Source organism: Neodiprion pinetum, chromosome 1, assembly GCF_021155775.2.
Source record: "Neodiprion pinetum isolate iyNeoPine1 chromosome 1, iyNeoPine1.2, whole genome shotgun sequence".
Taxonomy (NCBI): domain Eukaryota; kingdom Metazoa; phylum Arthropoda; class Insecta; order Hymenoptera; family Diprionidae; genus Neodiprion; species Neodiprion pinetum.
Window position 1 is genome coordinate 13503812 of NC_060232.1, and position 22765 is coordinate 13526576.

The 22765-nt window shown below is 36.7% G+C and overlaps 1 protein-coding gene across 3 annotated transcripts in view; it reads left to right on the forward strand.

Annotated features, from left to right (window-relative positions):
• LOC124224699 (dopamine receptor, D1) overlaps positions 1-22765 on the forward strand; it is a 108889-nt gene that overhangs the window by 82806 nt on the left and 3318 nt on the right. For 2 of the 3 annotated variants that reach the window (XM_046636819.2, XM_046636818.2), the window contains exons 2-5: positions 6739-6805; positions 6896-7205; positions 13102-13243; positions 18214-18600. In XM_046636819.2, the coding sequence (XP_046492775.1) occupies positions 6739-6805; positions 6896-7205; positions 13102-13243; positions 18214-18600 (906 nt within the window). The remainder of the gene's footprint in view (positions 1-6738; positions 6806-6895; positions 7206-13101; positions 13244-18213; positions 18601-22765) is intronic. The other variant, XM_046636821.2, reaches the window with a different exon arrangement.

The following is a 22765-nucleotide window of genomic DNA, read 5'->3' on the forward strand; positions in this document are numbered from 1 at the left end:
AAAATTTGGTCCGTTAATGCTTGTGATTCTCAAGGTACGATGGATTTTATGATTCACTACACGACCTAGGGTGAACTGCACTTGCAAACGGTAAACTAAAGTCTACCATTTTAACAGACACTCACCGTACGAGTGGAAAAAGGAAGACTCATTATATCAATAAGTAGACTAGAGCATTAAAAAGAAACCATAAATTCTCACAGCTGACCGGTCACGGATATTAAACCGTTTATCAGGTAAGCTAGCTGCATCGTACAATTGAAAGTATAAGCAACCTATGAGACACACATGCACTATGAAAAAAGCTGTAGTGTATACATTAATACGATCGTCGTTGATAGATTATTGGCAACATAGTTAAAAAGTGTCGTTGCATCAGAAAATTGTATGACTTTGCTCGAAAGTGTGAGACTCACGTGCATATTCGCGATCATAATATTTTAACTTCATCATCATTACTTTGTAACTACACTAGTTAGATTTGGTACAATCAAAAATTTCTATATTTTCAATATTTTTTTTCTCACAAGCAGTTGTAATACCGCTGATAGCATCAGGGTACATGATTTTTTTTTCTGTATCGGATGGGTTAATCAAACAGAATACAATAAAGGTGTCGTTTCAGTATGAAACTCTATAAGCCCAAGCAGGCGCTTTGTATTTACCTTCTTAATTGCTCGATTTTGAAGATAATCCAAATATGTTAGACGCGTTTTAAAGTTCGAATTTGAATCTGTGTTTTAACAAATCCCAAATTTATGTATTCTGAAAAAAAACCAATCGTAGCTTACGTTTGCCTTGGCTTACAAGTGGAGAAAAAATTTTTGTCGACACTTGGCTGAAACCAACTGGCAGAGACGTCTTTCGCCACTAATTTCATGCCAACGATAATCCGAATGAACTTGAACTAGCTGTTGGCAAGTTGAACGGCTAAAATGACTTGAATCAGGAACCTGTTAATATCGTACAACAAGATCATCAAGTAAATCCTCTTTGTCAGATAATTAAATTTTCCTCAAAGTCAATAGGGCTGAGATGTGAATTGCGAGGTTCCACCTTTGAAACTTCAAGCCCTTGCGTGTGATGTTTCGATTAACGCCATGATTTCTTAGCATGGTTCAGCAACACGTTTGCACAAAGTTATAGACAACTTCATTGCGCATCATTGGATTTCACTCAAAGTAAATAAGAGTTGAAATCTCCGTTACAGAACCTACCTGTAAAATAAACTGGTATCGTTGGGTCAATGATGATTAAGGAAAAATTCTGTTGAGCTTTTCTTATTATGTGAGGTTACGTTCAGTCGGGCCAACCACCTTCAGACAAATTTTGACATTTCTAAAACCTAAAATGTTGGTGATTACGGAATTTTAGTAGAAAGGGATAAAATAAAGAGAACAAAGAAAGCTCAACATAATTCTTTCTATTTATATCTTTATCAATCACGATTAGATTTTGCTTAAATTAAATCTGGATAGAAAGTTCAATCACATTTCAAATTTAAAGATCGATTGTTGTTGCGCTTCTTTTTAATGGCTGCGAGACAAGGCGTTTTGGGAAAAGTATCGATAGAGCTGTTGTGTGTGATTGGATTATGCTTAAATTAGACAGAAGTGAAGATTTCATCATAGGAAACTCCTCTGAAATTCGAAGATCACATATGCAACTGATCGGTTAATGTCATAGTTTTTCGCAAAATGATCAATAATTTGTTTTCATTGGATCTCAACGGATTTCATGTTTGTGCCAAATTTGCATGCCCCTCAATCTTTTAAAATCCAACACGTTAAGTGTATGTATTCAATGCTTCGACAGGTATTGTTCTACCAAGGTACAGTAATATTCACGAATGTCTTAACTTTCCGGCTAACTTGTTTTCGATACGAAATAAAATGCAAGTTCGATTTCATGTGGATTACATGACAATGACTGGAGATGCAGCCGACATGAGAGATTGACCGTCCAATTTAAGAAAGGTTAGATTCGACGGTCACGGGTTATGTTATGTTAATTGAGATTGAGTTTGTTTTGCGCTCGGCCGACTGTGGCGCTGTAGGTTTCTCTGTGTTGCCAACATAACTGTCTAGTGTTAAAAATTAGCGGTCTCAGATTCGTTGTCCCCAAGTATACCATCGGCACAACGATTTGCCCACCGTTAAATCAATTATTGAGCAGTTTGTCCAACGTAATAACTACCAATGCTGCATGGCCCACTGTTGGCGATGATAACGTTAGGCTCACGATGGCCGGATTATTACGCCATCAAAAACACCCAGCCGATATTGTTTAATTCGTGGTAAAATCCACGATAATGAATATATAGAGTTGGGGTTACAGAATAATAGAATTATAAAGAGGGTAAAACTAGTGGGCCAGCGATAGCCCGATTATACAGCGTTCCTGGTTCCCGAATTTTCACCGCCGTTAATTCTGTGTAATATGGATAACTTCAAACTAGGTGCAAGTTTCATTAAACATCGAACAGACATCATTCCCAATCCCGTTATAACCTTAGTATATGGTGGTAGTACTACTCTCAAACAAACGCACCCGTATTTTCTTATTTCTCGCTATCACTCATCATTCCAAAGTTCGAGGCTGTTAAAGTTCAAATTTTCGAGCCAGTTCATGGATCCTGAAAAAATTATATAAAAATTTAAATAAAATTCCAATGTCCGATTTACATTTTAGATTTTCCTGTACGCTTTGGAGAATCTGAGAAAAAAGTTACGAAACATTCGTGGCGAAATAACAGAGATTTAAAAATAATGATAGAACTACTTTTTACAGATGCTTAAAATCTTTGAATGTTTTCCTGGAATTTTCTGCAATTTGTTGCAATTTTTTCAGAACGTCTTGATGAATCTAGAATAATGAATAGAATCATAACGATAGTAAATAGTTCAGCATCTCCAAGCCAACTAAGGCACCACTTTTTGCAGGGCGCACAATTTTCATAATTTGGCGTTGGGTTTTCTGTTATTTTCTCACATTCTTATGCGTAAACCCGAAAATTCTAAGTTCCATGGCTTCTATCTTCGTATCGGTGAGCAATATCGAAAAAAAATCAAGTATCGATGTATTCGATAGTACTACCATGTACTATAAAAGTTACCGCCGAATTGGGAATTGTAACTGCCGACCCTCAAAGGTGAATTAAACCACTTGAAATTCCCCATATGTATCGTACAATATGTAGTGGCCAGAAGTGATTAATTGCATCCCAGAAATTTCTGACACATATGGATCCTTAATGGCGAAGGAATTTGCACACATTCCATGGCTATGACTTTTGTTTAAAATTGACTAATCAAATTCTTGCTTACTGTGATAGTGTTTAATCAAATAAATGAGCAGGCTTCACTAGCGTTCGCAATGTTTTATAGACATAAACTTATAATTGGGGGCTAGCCTGTGATGCTTAGCGGCTGACTCGTGAAACCTCACCGTCAAATAGCCATATCAAGCTGGAACCGCCACATTCGAAAATCGAAAAATCTCCTATGGAATAATTAAGGGCTAATTAAAGGCTAATTAAATGCTCCGCGTTTTTAAAAAGAAACCTGTGGCGGTGCCAGCTCGACATAAACCTGGAACCGCCACACCGAAAGAAACGGAAAACACGTGAAATTTCGGAAAAGTTTTAGGGTCATAATTAAAGACTAATTAAAGGCTCTTGGAATTCCTCATCTTTGAATTAATTGCTCGGCGTTTTTTAAAAAAAACCTGTGGCGTTGCTAGCTCGAGACGGACCAGACTTAAAAAAAAACCGGAACGAGGTCAAGTTTCAAAAAAGTGTGACGGGGGGTGAAGCAGTTAATTCGAGCGGATAGTTTTCCAAGAGCCTTTAATTAGCCTTTAATTAGCCTTTAATTAGCCCTTAATTATTCCATAGGAGATTTTTCGATTTTCGAAGGTGGCGGTTCCAGCTTGATATGGCTCCGTCAAATCAGGTTTTCATATATGGCCGTTTCTACCCATGGATTAAAGTCATGTAGTACTCCTACCTTTACCGACCGAGCAAACTCCCCCTTTTTTGTCCTATATTCAATGAACAAATGAACGAAAAGGGTTCAAACCCTTAGACCGGTCTAAGTTCAAATCTTGCTCGGTCGGTAAAGGTACGCGTACTACATGACCTTAAGAGCTGTCCTGAAAACCACTTGGAATCAAATACATATACTATACAACATTATTAAATAGAAAAATGACAATGTCTCAAATACGTTGTCGCGTTGCAATAAAGACCTGCAATTATTCCTGATTCATTGCAACTGCTACGGTGGATAAACACAGTATAGGTATAAGCTGAAGAATTTGTCAATACTTTTTCTCCCAGAACTTACGCCTATACAAGTCCTGAACTTCGTGATGAAACATAACATGATAATTTTTTTTCCAAATTTGGTGACTGCTTTGCGAACACATTCGACACTACCATTTTCTGTAGCTTCTTGAGAGCGCAGTTTCAGTAAGCTGGAAATTATAAAACGTCCTCTCCGTTCAATTATGTTCCAAAAACGACCACAATCAATTGATTTGGCAACGAGTCCCATTGAGTCAGCGATGCGTGAGTCGTTGAATTATGAGGACCTCATACTGTACCTGAAGTCGCCAGAATTCAAGCTAGAAGTGTTCAGTTCAGTAGATGAAATCTAGATCTACCACCAAAGAAAAATTAGTTTGGTTTTTTTTTTTTTAATAATATTTGAAAATAACAGCACTACATTTTTTCGCCAAAGCTTTCACATTTCAGAATCCACAGAAAAAATAAAATTATCTCTTGCGGTTAAAAAATTACGACTTTTTTTATTTAAGAGTGCAAGACTCACGTTTTCACTTGAGCGAAGAATTTCAGCCTACTTGAACGATTTTCTCAGGTATACTATGAATCGAAAATACATTTCGTTTTCCCAGATACCTTCCTCGCAATTACCTCTCTCATTTAGAAAAATAAACATCCAAATAGACCTAATTTTGCCGAAACCACCACATGCGGAAATTGGCCAGGCTTGTTAAACCCATTGCGTGCAACTAACAAGGTAGGTCTAGGATACCTTCGTCGATCGATCTCTCCGATTTAGATCTAGTTCATATACTTGAATTTGACCATTTTTTGTACAAATGTAACCATATCTGGGGCTAGTTTACGCTCTTGATGTCTTTTTTCTAATTGAGAAAATCACATTTTTTATTTTCATTATGAGAAACTTTTTCCAATTGGTTTGGTTAAAAAAATTTATGTTCTTATCGGTGAAATGACGAAATTTTATACATTTTTTTTCTTTATTTACAAAAGTGACGAAATTCATGCTTGACACTTCTATCTTTGGACGGCAGTTTCACCCCATTGAAGCGTTTTATGGCCGATACAAAAAATACTTGTCGCTTAGTTTTCGGTGCACTACAGTGTATGCAAAAAAATATATGTGATTGCTTCTAGGGTGAGGATGGAATTATTTTTTGCCCTATGCCCAACAGCGTCATTTTGATTCCCAAACGGTTTATATTTTATTATTAATGGTGAAGTCGAGAATAATCAATGAAGCAATCAAACCGGATAATCGAATTCCTGACTGATTTTCTTTAATTCAAATTCTTTGTCAAAAACCATTCTGTGTATTGTACATTCACTTGGAGCCAACAGACAACAATGATGCTAAGTTGGCGATAAAGGAGACAGCGTGCATTTCCGAATAGCTTCTATAAAAAGAATCTAACAGAATTCACGACGTCAGTGAACTACAATAACTTCGGTCAGTTTCCTATCGATCATATATTATATCTGTTACAACCGCACAGAATAAAGCTGACTAAACGTCGAAAAACTTTTATAAAGACTAGCGCAGTAAATAATATAATTGAAATTATAACACAATTTGCAACAATAATTTATGATCATTCTGACCAATTTCCACCCGCATGAAGTATACAGTAACTCTGTTGATAATGAGATCATTATGATCACGCTTTGCCGAGTTCGATGTAAAGTGTAGATGGTAATCTAATACGCCAATATTATCTACAGTGACTACAGTGTGCTCTGATTTTACAACCTCTTACTGTATGACTCAGACCCATTATTTTATAAATACAGTTATCACTCACCACGTGAATTATGGTTATTTTATTTCTAGAGAAACCGTACGTTTGAGTTAGACATTTATTCGTAAGTGAAAGGTTTTCCAGTTTGTTGATAATAAACGTGGCGAGGCGTTGATATTCAAGTAACGAACCGGAAGCAACTTTTTTTTAATAACGGGTTCCCGAAGTCTTCTCAAGATTCTTGCACTCTGGAAGTTGAATATTCGAATTTAATAAACAATACACTGATTTATATTTTCGCACGTGTTTAAGTTTTCTGCTTCTCTTTGAAGTATCGCTTCTTTGAGTTCAATATGAGAATTCACCTGCTGCAATAACAAAATTGACAGAAATTGAATAAAAGTAATATTCTTTACCTTCAACCATGAGAGTGAAATGATTTTAGAAAAAAATGTCTAACAAAGTAAAGAAAAATCTTTTTGGGTCAAATATCAAAAATTGAGTGGCGACTCATCCTATATTTTCATGACTTTCCGCTAACATGCAAGACGAAACCGCAATCTGAAATTTTGCAATGCCACTAAGGTATTTGCCAAAAACACTTTACAGCGCAATAACAGATTTTCTCATATATTACACGCTTGTCGAAAGAATTTCGCTGATTGTACTAATCGTATGAATTTTCTGTTTCAGGGGAATATTACAGATGGTGACGAAGTACCGGAAAACACATTTTCGTTACTGTCGGTGATTCTAGTTGGTTCGCCATAATTTCTATCCATTAAACTCAACCAAGGCGTAGGAGCTTCAGATATGTTCTAAAAGAACTTCTTCTCCTTCTCCATTTCAGGCCTGCTGCTGTTCATTTTATTTTTCCTGTCCGTTGCGGGGAACATTTTGGTCTGTGTCGCGATATACACTGACCGAGGTCTCCGCAGGATTGGCAATCTCTTTCTTGCCTCACTGGCGATCGCTGACCTCTTCGTCGGTTCTCTGGTGATGACCTTTGCCGGTGTTAACGACCTCCTCGGATACTGGGTATTTGGACCCCGATTCTGCGACACCTGGGTGGCGTTCGACGTCATGTGCAGCACCGCTTCCATTCTAAATCTATGCGCCATATCACTCGATAGATACATACATATCAAAGATCCATTAAGGTAAGAATAACACGCACATTGTACATATAAATTGTCAAATTTCTATTTCTGCACGATACGGGGAACAGACGGCTATGTATACGGAATGTCATTAGTCTCACAATCACCTTCGTTACCCGTGGCACAAAGTATCACGCAAGTTGGCGTGCTGCAGGTGTACACTTTCACGGTCTTCCTTTGTGATATTGTGGTATTCCCATGTGCATACTATATTTTTCATGTGGGACACTTGTCGAAATGTTGACTATCGTTTGACTAATTAAAACCAGTGCAGTGTCCACCGATGAAAAATTTGTCAGAATGTCGAAACTGCGTCAACCATACGTCGACGAATGTATTCAAAAATTCCGAAACCGGGACACCGCCAGAATAAAAATATCGTACAGAACATGCCATAGCGAATGTAATAGGATCAAGAAAACCCGACAATTATCAAAATTTCAAAGTGCCGTTTGACTGTTTTTTAATGATTACAAGTCGATTTACAGTTGACTCTTACACTAGTGACTGAGTTTGAACTCAGTCTGGTTACACCTGGGCAGGATTTGCTGTAGTTTTCTTGTCTCTTGTGCCATTGCATTGAACATCTTAAGACGGCTGCAGTCACATATAATGATGGTCACTAATTCATCACTCCCTCCCTATCCGTTTGGGAAATGGGAAACCATACCCCGAAAGCCGATGGTGGAACTGGCAGTGATTATTACGATTATTATTATTGTTTATCTATCCTCGAGCGTACTTCAATCTACAAGTTACGTATTTTCGACTGCTGCTAAAAAAAGAGGGATGTTCATTACTTACCCAGGAGAATACTGACTTATATATCAAACATCGCCCACAGTCTATTTTCGTCCTTTCTGCCAAATTACTTTCTCGGTAAGACTATTTCATTTGAATTCTTGGAAACAAATTTCCGTTGTGGTACAAATGAAAAACTTACGCAAATTGTTGGGATCCTGAGTTGGCACAAGCGAATTTAACCTGCAAAATGAAAATAATCTGACTTCATAAAGTACGATTCAATCTACGGACTTATCGTATTCAAGTTTCATGTCTACCGAGTCATATTTATAATGGTGGGCGCTTTTCATAGGGATAATACAAAAGTTAGCATGAGTCGAAAAGTCCTACGGATAGAAAGAGAGAGAAAATCGAGGTACCCCATCCATCCTTGTTTTCACAACCGTTTAAACATGCGTTAGAAGAGAATAAGAACGATAGCCTATTCAAAACTGCTTGCGTTAATGTTGCAATTTTCCTTAATAATTTTATTCAATTTCATACATTATTGTAAAATTTAGCTATTAACCCGATCACTGTATCGAGGGGTCGATTCGAGCCAGGCCGGAATCGCAAACCTCCCCTATTGTGAAACTAAGCAAGGGGATGAGCGCTTACCCGAACCTAAAAAATTGTACTCTCGGGTAGAATTCTCAGTCAGAATCTCGAGTCTCCAATACCTTTCAAGTTTCAATCAGCCGTAGCGAGCGGTCAAACTTTGGTTTGGGTCGATTCGACCCCCCAATACACTCTTAACGTTGACATTGTGACAGAAAATAGTCCAGGTAAGTTCATCATTTTTCGCTTTCTTGTACTCTTTGGAATACAATTTCACTTAAGATTATTCAAATTAAAAAACTACAATTTGATGATTTACAATTAGATCGAAAACGGCGAGATGCTCCGGGGACGATGTGGGTCGAGTACTTCGTCCGCGTGAAGCTGTTAAGTATTTTGAAGATTACGGTGACTCAACATTGGAATATAGTAACTCTGATAAGTCGAAAAGAGAGGTAGAAGAAGAAAGAGAAGAAGAGGAGGGAAACGCAGCAAGAATAGGTCGCAAATACGTATACGGGAAAATGGGCATAAGTGGTGCGAAGATGCACCAGAAAATTCTGGTAGAAGATTTCGCCTTACTTAACATTTACCAGGAATAAAACATGGATGCCAAGCCAACTCGCCGTTGGAATTTTGGAATTTGTTATTTTCAAGCAGTATGGTTGCTATTATTGTGCAATACGCGAACAAAGAAATTGATCGATACAAAGATACTCTTGAGCAAGGTCCCACTGGGACTTTTGGAAACGTCGTTAAAAATGTATTGTTACCATTTTTCGGTTTGCTCTACTTTATTGAGCTTCAAAAAATTGCAAATGTGTCGATTACTGAGTTGTGGTCGAATTAATGTAGCTCTTACTTATATTGAAGCGTTATGTCCGAACGACGTTATCGATATTTGGCAGCCTCTTTACGTTTTGATGAGAAAGAAACTCGTTCGGATAGGTGAAAGATCGATAACTTAGCTCGAGTTAGAGAGATATGAGATCGGTTTATAAAGAACTATCGATAAAACTACATTCCGTTGGAGACCATGACGATTGAGGAGCAGTTATTGGGTTTCCGAGGTTAATTCAATGCTCGTGTTTACATTTGCTCGAAGCCAGGAAAGTAGGGCATAAAAATTCTATCTTCTAAATGATGCGAAGACTTATTATACGTATAATACGATTCCTTATCGTGGTCGCGTACATTCAGACCCTGGAGAGAGTGTGCCGAAATATACTTCTCGCAAAAATTAAGGGAACAACAAAATTTTCGCAATTTTTTGGTGATTTTCAACAGGCTGTATTTCAGTGAAAAATGGTCGTGCAAGAAATGAAAAAACAAAGCTTTTGAAGCTTGAAGACTCTAGTTTTTGAATTTTTTGGTTAAAAATTTTTCGAAGCACTATTAGCCATGCAATCCTTGGATAAAGCACGAAGAAAAAATTTTCAAAATTTTTTACGTTTTTTCTTTCGCTCTACGGGCATGGAAAAATTTTTCCGAGCTAAACCAATGCATAGGTCGCATAGCCTGTTTATTCAGCTTCAAGATGCTTTTTTTTAAACCTCGATACGACCATTTGTCTTCGAGATATCGAATTTTGAATGCCAAAGGATCCTTTTTCACTCAACTGCCGATATCTCTGGAACTACTGGTCGCACAGCGAGCCGAAGGGCAGTTTCTTTTTCTGCAGAAAATTTCCTACAAAAATCTGTCAAGGTTAATGTCAAAAAAATTTTTTTTCCACCTGTAGCGTTAACGTGAAAAAAGAGCAAAAAAATGCCATTTTGCCTTTTTTTGGATAATTGACTGTATCTTCGTCAATATTGGGGGGAAAGCTTAGGTTAGAAGAAAATTTTGCAGCCTAATGTACCCCAAAGGTCCCCCTAAATCGGTAGATTGATCGGTTCAGCGGTTTTCCTGAACCGATTGATTGAAATTTTAAAAAAATCAAGGGAACAAGGTTTTTGTTTCTTAAGGAACCTTGTTCTCTTAATTTTGTCAAAATTTCAATCAATCGGTCCAGGAAAACCGCTGAACCGATCGATCTACCGATTTGGGGGGACCTTTGGGGTACATTAGGCTGTAAAATTTTCTTCTAACCTAAGCTTTCCCCCCAATATTGACGAAGATACAGTCAATTATCCAAAAAAAGGCAAAATGGCATTTTTTTGCTCTTTTTTCACGTTAACGCTACAGGTGGAAAAAAAATTTTTTTGACATTAACCTTGACAGATTTTTGTAGGAAATTTTCTGCAGAAAAAGAAACTGCCCTTCGGCTCGCTGTGCGACCAGTAGTTCCAGAGATATCGGCAGTTGAGTGAAAAAGGATCCTTTGGCATTCAAAATTCGATATCTCGAAGACAAATGGTCGTATCGAGGTTTAAAAAAAAGCATCTTGAAGCTGAATAAACAGGCTATGCGACCTATGCATTGGTTTAGCTCGGAAAAATTTTTCCATGCCCGTAGAGCGAAAGAAAAAACGTAAAAAATTTTGAAAATTTTTTCTTCGTGCTTTATCCAAGGATTGCATGGCTAATAGTGCTTCGAAAAATTTTTAACCAAAAAATTCAAAAACTAGAGTCTTCAAGCTTCAAAAGCTTTTTTTTTTATTTTTTATACGACCATTTTTCACTGAAATACAGCCTGTTGAAAATCACCAAAAAATTTCGAAAATTTCGTTGTTCCCTTAATTTTTGCGAGAAGTGTATCATGTTCGTAAACTTTGCGAACTAATCTATGAAACAGGCAGAAGCGTCGCTACCGATAATTGGTTCACGTGTATTGAAACATTCAATAAAATGGGTGAAAAAAACAAATTTCTATGGCGAACACGATTCGCAAATAAGCGTGAAATACCATTATCTTACAAGGTGACAAGGTGCTCGATCAAGGATCTGTGAATAGCTGCATACTGTACAATTTCGCGGAAACAACAGCAGAACTGAGCAGTCCTCGTGATTTCCTGAAGCTCTTAATTCGGGAGATGATATTTTCGCATTTGAGAGATAGATTAGAAGCGTCAAAACTTTCTTGCAAAATTATAATTCACATGAAAGAAATTATTATCAACGAGCCATGTAACGCGACGCGAGGATGTGTACCTGTCAAATTCAGCAAAAGAAAAAAATGTGGTGAATGCCCGAAAAAAAAGACAGTAAAACGCTGCACTGCTGCATAAAGTACCTGCTACCGCTATGCGAAGACCATCGCCTAAGCCTCTGTTCGGCTCGTTTTTAAAAATAAAATTATAAGGTTCATTCAATTACCGAACAATAACTTACACGTTATATTGTATCAATAAATAGTTTTACATCGAAAAATGTACATATTTTACGAAAACCTCCTACACTTACACCTTCATATGTTCATGTAAAAAAATAAGGGTTCCAATTTCATAACACGATTTTGAGCTTTAAATTGTTTTTTTCAATTGTTCCATTTCATGCCTCTAAATTAGTCTCAGAGTTATGAATTTTTTAAGAAAACTACCTTCTTCCACTACTTTATGTGTATATTCTATTATATATATTTATATATTCATCAGTTTATGTGTATATTGTTATTTATGTAATAGATTTTTTTAAAACTTGTACTGGAAAATTCTATCGTATAGTATAAGTCTTGAGCGTAACACACGAATTTTTTTAGAATTTTAATAAGATATTTTCGAGACTTTTTGAGCATGATGTTGATTAATTCGACCCCCCGATACACTTTAGTGATTCAAAAAACAGCGGTACCGTGATCGGGTTAAATGTACTAGAGTATTTTGAAAGAAATCAATTGCCGATACAATTGAACAATATTATAACATTGAGAGACTGCAGGAGGCGATAACGTAACTTCTACGCACGAACACACTGCGCATGTGTTGGTAGAAAAGGATTGATAGGATATCTCGATTTTTCTCTTTTTATTGTCAAAAAGGCTATACCATCCACTTGCCCACTTTAACTGTATTATACCCATGGCCCTTTCACCCTGATCGCACCTAATTACAAGTCGTATCTTCTAGCTTCTAACTCACAGCTGATTTTACCTAATCAAACAAGATGAACCGTTTGATCCAAGTTCACATACCCCTTGTCTCCTATCTCTACTCCTTTTAATATCATCACATTACCTAACTAAATGCGGAGAAAAATTGGATTTGACAAGTTTTAACGTGTCACTACTCTTCAATCATTGGAAAAGAAATGGTTTGTAGAAATCCAATTGACGTTGGTAAGAAATCGCGATTGAGTTTTAACGTCTAATACGCCAGAGCTGGGTTGATTTTAGAAATGACAGTAAAGTCCAAAGTGTATTAGCGTCGGCCATGGGTATAAGAAAACACCTCGTCCCACAATTTGGTTAGACAATTTTTGTATCGTGGCTGCAATGCCTCGATCTATTGACTTACCAACTTATATCTGCATAAAGCTGCGCGAGCCGGTTGAAATTGAGAATCACTCCAAGCCGAGATAGGTTTGAAGTTTCTAGCCTGTAGTTGACCCAAAAAATGAAAAAAAGAATGCAAAACGAAGACGGAAAGCAGTCCATTTTTAATCAATTTCTCTTTCAGGTACAGTAGATGGGTTACTCGAAGAGTGGCAGTTGGCAGCATAGCAACTGTTTGGCTACTCGCTGGTCTCATCTCCTTTGTGCCGATCAGCTTGGGTCTTCACAGGCCTGCCATGCCGCTAGTATACAGCGACGGAGAAAAGGTACATCGCCGAAGGGTGCGTTCCGAAATTAGCTGGCAGAGCAAAAAAAAATTTTGAAATTTTGACAGCATTGGGAGCTGATTGCGGGACGCGCCCGAAGTTTGTACGGTCGTAACAGGAAGTTGCCGTGTTCCAAATTTTATCTCTAGCCGAAGCCCGGCAAACTGATCGAAAAATCGAAAATCCATTTTTTTGCATTCATATTTGTAGGCTATCGAAACGTTTGTTCGTAAAGGTCAAGCGATCGTCGGAAAATGTACAAAACTCCTAGTAACTCTATGGCCAATTCCACGTCAAGGTGGATAGACTTTGAGATTCTTTGACCTTGAATTTTTAATCAATTTTGCAAATTTTCAAAATTAAAAATACAGATTATTGAAATGTCCATCGAAATTGTAAGACAGACATTTTTTCAGGGTCAAATGTCGATGGAATCTACGTTCTTTCGTTTTCATTAAAGTGGCAGTCGCGAACTGAGTGGACTGAAGTTCCAAATTCGTGGAAATGCTGCAATAACTATTCAAGCTTAAGTTAAAATGCAATTAAAATCGACAATTGAAATATTTTTTGGCCACTGATTCCAGATATAATCTCAATATTTTAAAATTCAGAATGGCGGATCCAAAATTGCGTTTGTTAAATCTTAACATTGATGCGATTTGCATGAAAATGGGCATACGAAAAATTTGAAGTTTGCCAGATACGAAATACGGATCCAAATTTTCAAACTCGGAATGGCAAGCCCAATAAGTAGCGACCATAATATGAAAACTATACAATCCGAATAAAAATCAGTATACACATTATAAGATTTTCAAGTTAATGGTTTCAAATGGAAGGTCAGTTGTGAAATCCAAAGTGAAGGATTCAAAATGGGCTGTTTTCCGTGATAACGGTTTCATTTTAGCTTCAGTTTTTTTTTTACCGTGGCAGAATTTTGTATCATGTTTTTACGAATTTCACAATCAAACCATTTACGAGACGGATGTTTTTTTTTCAATTCACAGCAAACTTTCCAACAAAACGCAGGTTTGAACGGAATGTTTTCTTTATGTTATGCTATAAATTAATTTTCAGTTACTTGTTTCGTTATCTCCAAGTTACTTTCAACAAAAAAAAAAATTCAAAAGCTATATATTATTTATTTTCATCTAACCATCAATATGGACAAACGCTATAATGTACGGTATATAAAATTACAAATACATGACCAATAAGAATTTGCATAAATTGATATAGAAACATGGAAATTATTTATCAATTCAGCTCGGAGCGATGAATTCGAACAAACAGAAATTACAACAATTCAGAATACTGCAGGTATATGCACGTGAAACTTTGGTGATAAGTACTTCAATCTCGATAAAATGCAACCTGACTAGCGGTTTTTTAACTCAACTTGAATGTTTGTTGAAAGCTCTGCTGGAAATCGCATTTTGGTGGGATTTCAGGATCGATCTTTGATGCAATCGAACAATCAGCAATTCTTCGAATTTGGGTGAAAATAAGTTTTTTTATTATGTTGACGATAGCGCAATTTGTATCAATTTAACCTCATCTCGTTACGTATAAATTGAATCTATTCAAATTTAACCGCAAATGTGTCTTCTAAATGTCCGCGTATTTGGTATTTCAGCTCACTTTGCGCCGGCACGCAGAGGCACTTTACTTTTTCAATTATTAAAAACAGAAAGAAAAATACATTCCATGCGAAATTGCATGCTGAAAGAGTTTATATTCTACAGTTTCAAGCGGAAATTACGTCATCATTTTATTTCCAATCTGTAAAATGTGAAAATCGATGGACAAAATATTTAAGCATTTCAACTGTCTACAACAATTCAAATTTTTAATTTTTCTAGAAAATGCCATTTTTCCAAAATCACTTCTTTCAGTTTTGGATCCCAAGTTCATTCATTGCTCTACTTTGGTAAAACCGGAGATATATTTAATTATTAAGTTGATCTGCACTTGCTTCGCCAAAGCATCAATATTCTGTAATTGTCAAAACAAAAAAGTTTTGTCTGACACCTATGGCTTTTCTCTTTTTACATATGAGGTGTTCTACACCAACTCGGCGGTATTTGACCCCGAACCTCTACGATCTGTTCCACTATTTTTGGGGATCAGCCGGTGTCTCTGAAAAAATTGATTAACCCACTTGTTGGAGGAAAAAACGCGAATTTTGGAAATTATCAAACAATTCTGGAACTTTCCTTTCATTTAATTTTACAATTTAGGCATAAAATTTGTACACTGCGTGTAGCAGCACGTCCGTATGCGCATGTATGTGCTTTAGAGAGGCCAGCTGGTCCAAAAAATCTGGAAAAAACGTCAAACACGTTTTTCTGTAGGGTAAATGAGATAACAAAACAATATAACAGATCGTAGAGAATCGGGACCAAATTCCGCCGAGTTGGCGTGGAATACCTCATATACTTGCAGGCGTTGAGAGAAGTTTCAATTGAATTTAAAAAAGATTTGGTTAATTTTCATCCAAATTAACGCGGAATTGTCCATATAGGTAGCTTGGATAAGCAAACCCACATACACGACAAATATTCCCGTAAACATTCATCTTCTTTACCAGATAAAAGAGAAATGAACGATGCCAGCTGTCAAATCTGCATTTGAAGAAGAAATCGAACCCTTACAAAGCCTTGCTTCCGCCTTTCCGTCCGAATCGTTCGATTTATAACAAATGTCGTCCGTCAACAAAAAGACACGGATAATACCAGGTGTCAAATCGCTTGAAGAACAAATTGCGCACACTTCTGAAACTAAATGACTTCCGTTACAATCCCACCATTAGCACAGTTTCGTTACATTTCTAAACGGAGGAAAAGGAATTCTTAAACCAAAAAAATAGATTTTGTTCGAGTCCATTTACTTCAATATACTCGTAGTATTCCCGATTTGTTCCAAATACGATGACTTTAATTCAATAGTTTCAATTTGGTCAGCTTGTCAAAATGATTTAGTCAAGTGAATTCCTTGATTCCATAAAAGCCTTTCTTGTCGCGATCGAGTGAACCGTTTGACGTGTTTCCGTGATTAAGTCAACTAAATATCATTTCATTTGAAGTTTATGTATTGTTCCTTCAAATCGTCCCTTTTTCGTAGCACAAATACTTAGGTATTTCAAATAAATTAAGTATAACATGAATCTAACGAACAGAAAATTTACACCGATCGAATGTCGTACTTTATTGATCTTACCGGAGCTTGATGGGCGTAACTGGTTGAATCCGTTACACTAATTTGTTTACGAGGTAAAAGAAACACTGCATGCTTTGAAACAAGTAAAGAATATATTAATCGTAAACATCGGTATACTAGTACTGTAAATGGTATATAGTAAATGTAGTAAATGGCCACTAGGTGGTGAACTTTCTCGCTACGGAAATAGGTTCAGAGATTAATAGTCATAAGACCGGGTAGTCGGCTAGGAAGTCAGATACCAATAATGTAAAAAAAAGTTTGTCATCAGACCTATTGCAATCGAAAAAAACACTACAAAGTTTTGATGCATCGAAATTGATATTGATATTGATTACAATAAACAAACACTATTGACACATTTTCGATTTATACTTCTACACATACAAAAACAAGTTTTCATGTCATACCCTTGATATATCGGGTAAATACCGTAAAATTTTGAGTCAATAAGATTATAAGTGATATCATACCAAGACTTACGTTTTGTGCGCTTGAATAACGCTAATGATCGGTCAATGTGAAGGTTTGTTGTCACAACAAATTTCATTACCCGCTTCAACCATTGAAATCTTGACTCAACAAAACATATGTATTGTGAAACAGGCTCAACTTATTTTGATACAAAGATTTCATATTTTTAAAACAAAACGATTTCAGTGCGTTCAATATAATTTTTAGTCATACCAATCACATATTTTTTTGTTATAAAATTCATATTAGTGCAAGGAAATCGCGCCGTGTTATCACGAATAAATTGATAAGTCAAACGCTTGACTCAATTTTATGTCAAATTGTCACAAGTATTTCGTCCGACGAAAGTATTTTGTTGAATTGAGTAAGTATTGTATTCGCCGCATTTAATTATATCATTTAGTTGAATCAAACGAATATCACTTGGCTGAAATAATCCTTTCCCTCCGTGTAGAAAATTGCCCGTATAAGTCGTTCCACACTGCGGAGATGTAATCGTATTGTAGACTAGTTACTAGACCATATTGCATAATGTGAGAAATTTTTCTTGCTTTCGAAGGTCCAATGATTAAACACATCCAAAAATGTTTACGTTTCAGCCCTTTGGTGGGAGCCCTACTCAGATCTAAAAAACATTCATTGACGTTACTTACATTACTTATAATCGATTGATAGCAACCGTAACGACGAAGAATCACTATGGCCTTGTGGCCCAGCAATTAACAAAGAACAATACGGATATACCTTAAAATTAACAATTATTGACGACGAAGTTAAAGATAGAGAGATTGACAGTTCTATCCCTCTTACAGACGACGACCTTGGCTCGCAAACAGACGATATATGTACAATAAACGTGATGGATATTTATTTTTTTATAAATTAAAGAACAGCGGAATAAGTTCGTCAATGACCTCAAGCGGTCCTTTTATGAAAAGTCAGTGAGTATCGGATGTTTAATTTTATGGTATACCCATATTGTTCTTAATTGTTGATTGTTGGACCACATGGCCATAGTGATTCTTCGTTATTGTGGTCGCTATCGATCGATTATAGATAACACAAGTAATGTCAATAAATGTTTAGTAGTTCTGAGGAGGTCCCCCACCAAGGGGCTGAAATTTAAACATCTTTCGATGTGTTTTATTGTTTGACCTTGTAATCGTATCGTTTCAAATAATATACAACTACAAAGAATGATATGCGAGCGAAATCGTGACGTGCCTTCACGAAATCGGACATAATCGTTGTATGAAACTGGTGTATTTATCTTCCAGCAATATCCCACCTGCGCATTGGACTTGACGCCCACCTACGCAATGGTTTCCTCCTGCATCTCCTTCTACGTGCCTTGTTTCGTTATGGTGGGCATTTACTGCAGACTGTACTGCTACGCGCAGAAACACGTGAGGAGCATCAGGGCGGTGACAAAATTGCCGGAAACTTCGCTGGCGAAGAGCTTTCGCACAAAGACCAGGAGGACCAAAGCTCCGAAACCGCAGACGAAGCCGAAACCCACGAGCCCGTACCACGTGTCCGACCACAAGGCGGCAATAACTGTCGGTGTAATCATGGGGGTCTTCCTGATATGTTGGGTACCATTCTTCTGCGTCAATATTGTCGCTGCGTTCTGCAAAACCTGTATTACGGACAGAACCTTTCAGGTATGTTGTAGCTTGCTGCTCTACTTATAGGTCTTCGTCCCTACAATGCCATGCGTGCACACCCTCGTGACGTCAGATTTCCTTTCATGGTCCGCCAGTCTGAATTTTGCAAGAAAACTAATTGCATGATACAAAATCCAATACAAATTAATCGTTTTGTTCTTTTGAATATGTTTACGGATTTTGTTTCTTACCAATTTTTTTTTATTTCGAGATGTGTAAATAAATTCACTTGGAATATTCCTGATCCATTTGTACAAACGAATCGAATGGAAATGGATAGAGACGGAATCACGTATGTGTGCAGATTGGATTTCATTGAAATTACGCGACAAATCGAACTGTATAAGAACTTGTGAAAATAAAAATAACAAACATAAAACGATTTATTTTATCATTCCGTGGTGTTAGTCTTCTTATGAAATTTGGATTCAATTTGATTGTTCTTGGCCCTTCTGTGTACGTAGACCGAGGTGAGAAATTCATGGGTGTGACTGTCAATTGTAGAAGTAAAGCCTTGCATTGAACATTTCGATTTGGAATAGTAAAATGCATAAAGCATCAATGAACATTACTGTACATGGCCGGTCATTATCAGATCTTTACAATTTACGCGATAATGCAATACTTACGAGTCTCAAAACATTTGGGGGTTTATATGTTGACTTAAAATTTCCTGTTCTTTGATGTCTTCGGTATTGATTGCTTAGACGGGGCGGGATTGAAATTTCGAATTTGAAAAGTTCCTCAAGCGCCTACTTCCGAATTATTTGCTGGCGAAACTTGAAGTAAAGAAATCAAACTGTTACGAAGCAACAGAGTTTCGAATGGTTGGAAACCCGACGGCTGAAAGTTCCGAAATGCAAGATTCCTAAAATTCAAGTTACGATAGAGCAAAGATCCGCAAAGTACGGTTCCGATAGAGAAAAATTCTAAAAAACAAAATTTCGATAGAGTACAATGCCAAAAATTAAAATATAATAATAGAAAATTATAATTTAATACACAGTGTAGTTTACTCAATGAGTGGGTATAAAAAATCAGAAAAACATGAAATCAGAATGACCAGGATTCCGAACGTAAAAATATCGAAAATCCAAAACAAAGAAAGATTGAAGGGATGAATTTTCACTAAGCCAGAAATTCACAAAACTGAAAATCTTGGATCATGCAGACTTGCGATGTTTCAGATTTTTTAATTTTCTCATTTTTGCACTTGAAAGTTTGATTTAAGGTAAGACTAGCTACAGTGAGAATCGTTGAGTCCTTATACGGTGAGCTGCTTCCCATCGAGTGCATAATCGGGGTAGCCCGGAAGGTCCAGCGAAAGGAAAGTTGTCATAAAATTCGGTAGACCATTAAGATCGAATAACGGATTAGGTTATCAATACACCGATAGCCGGCATTCGCCTTAATCAATCGGACAGAGATCATAAGCTTCGGTTGAAACAGCTTCGACACGGAATGAAATATTCGAGGGGGTAAAAACTCGTGAAATTGTCGGGACAGTCGACTATGAAATACAATGAAATGCTTTTCAAATGGTACGAAATTCGTGTGATCACGATCGAAATATTCTGAAAAAAATTACTAATACATATCGTCTTTCGACTGTAAAACACGGTCCCGTTTCAATTTTGGCGTAGCGCTGCTTTGTTGATTATTAATTAATTAAAATATATGCACAAGGAACCGGTCAAAGGAGATTCTGTCCACCGCAGTCAAAAATTCCTCGCGCATACTTTCACCGTCATACCAAGAAGCTGAAATTTTTTTTTTCAAAGCCTATACTATCGTAATATGAAAATTGGTGGAATGATTTTCTTACATGACAATTTTCGTTTGACAAGTGAAATTTCACCAAAGTCTCACCTTTGGGGGGGGGGGGGGGGGGAGAGCAGGGGGTTAATGCGAAAACAGACGAATGAATAGGGGTCTATAGCATCGCAATATTCCTGACTAAATAACTTATAATAACTAAAATTGGCGACTGTGGAATTGAGGAAAGGATGCCTGATATTTTCACAGGGGGGGAGGGGATGTTGCCGATGAAAAACTGTTTTATAGATACAGTGCCGGCTCATTATATTGCGGTCTTGGGGGCTGTAGGAGAAGAGAACCGTAATGTAAATGGTTCTCTGACACAGTCGCGAAGTACACACAGTAATCAAGTGAGTGCGATAGTTTGCAATCAGAAACTTTTGACAAGGGCAGCGATTTCCAGGCACTGTATGCTCTAAGAATCTAGCCTAGGAAAATCTGACATGCAAACATACGCACACATACATCTATTTTTCAAAAACTTACAAATAATTCTATATTTGACTAAATATGTGTTTCCGACGTGGTTTTAGAATTTTTTGCAATCCGAGGTTTTTTGCGAGAGTGAACGTATCGAGGTAGTCCGTTTACAAACTGTCGTGTCTAAAAAGGGTAAAACTGATGTAACACCCTGGCGAATTACTGCCTACATATGCTTTTAGACCTGTAGCAACAAAAATGAAAGCCTCCCACTTCCGTTTAATTACGGTTGATTGTTGTTATCTACGGAATGCATGCGCTCATTCCAAACTTTATTGTTCCTGCGTCTAGATGGAAGTATATAAACATTGTTCTCAATCATCCAATTAATTTTTTTAATCCATTTTAATTTATGAAAAAACAATTATTAATAACCGTTAAAAATTTCTGTGTATTTTACATTTGAATTTTCAATTCCCCGTTGGCACGTGTTAATATTATCATAAAATGTTCATGTTTAGGAGAGATTTTTATTTGTATGAATTCAGCAGTAATTCTGATGTGAGATTGACAAAATTCCAAATGACCCAAGTAACAGTAGAGCAGTAGGGTAGGACACCCTGACATCCATGCCTTGCAGAGAAAAATCACAGCTCGCAGTCAATATAGGAATTAAACTGTTAAGGCAACGCGAAGGCCAATAACGTATTGTTTGAAGTTTCGATTCGGAATCGTTTCATTTGAAATTTTCATGGCACGCACATTTTATGCTTGGTGGTTTGTGCTGTGTCAAATTACTCACTTCAAAAATTTGCACCGTTGTTGCTTGATATTTCAACACCTCCGCGAACGCTACGAATTGGGTCAATTCTATAATACCCAAGTTTATGCAACCATGCCTTCGCCATTTTAATTACAAGTTTTAATCCACTAGATGAAGATAAATTTCGAAGGGCTGAACATAATTGAAAGCAGACCGTTTATAAATTATAAAGCATTGATATTATATGCGCCATTTAAAATAAACCAATTTCAACCTTACTGAATATTCTTCGTCTGCTACAAACTTTCACTCGATCCGGAATTACGATTCGAATCAGTGAATGATTGACGTATCTAGGCCGTAAACGAAAATTTGATCATTATTATTAACGATCCAGATGCAATAATGTAATGAGATTAATTCAAAGTAATAAGGTATTCATCTGCTTTAAGGTTTTCATCATTGGTAAATCAGAAAAGAGCTGGGGTTAATCAGTATACAAAAATGACAAACACTTTTTACGATGACAAGGATGACCAAATGATTACAGAAATTAGAGGAATTGTACGAAGATTGCTAAGATTATAACAAGATTACAGAGATAACAAAAATGACGACGAGCTGTAAAATTTAGTGACATTATAAAAAAAATCCAAAGATTACACGGGATTACAGTGAATTACAAAGATTTCAAGTGATTACAGACATTACCAGTAACTCAAAGATTACAAAGATAAAACGTAGAGTACAAAAGAACTACAAAAAAGGATACAGGATCACGAAGATTACAAGTAAACACAAGGTTATCAGGGTTATAAGTATTACAAAGGTAGCACGTAAATACAAATAAATTACGAAGAAATTGAAAGGGACTCCAAAGATTACAAGTGATTAGAAAGATTACGTAGAGATTACGAAGGGATTACCAAATATTACAAAGGAATTTAGGTGTTTGTAAAGATTAAGCATGCGTGTATTTGTGTGTGTGATGTGTGATCAACTTTTTGGCCAGCGATGTCTTGAGAACGAATAAAGGAATTTCAATGATTTTGATATCAATCGCGACCTGGTGCTGTTTTTTCTCGTTCACAGCTGACTAGACACTTTGAACCAAATCTGACGAAGATGACTCGAACAGATTTAAATTAAATTTAGTTCATT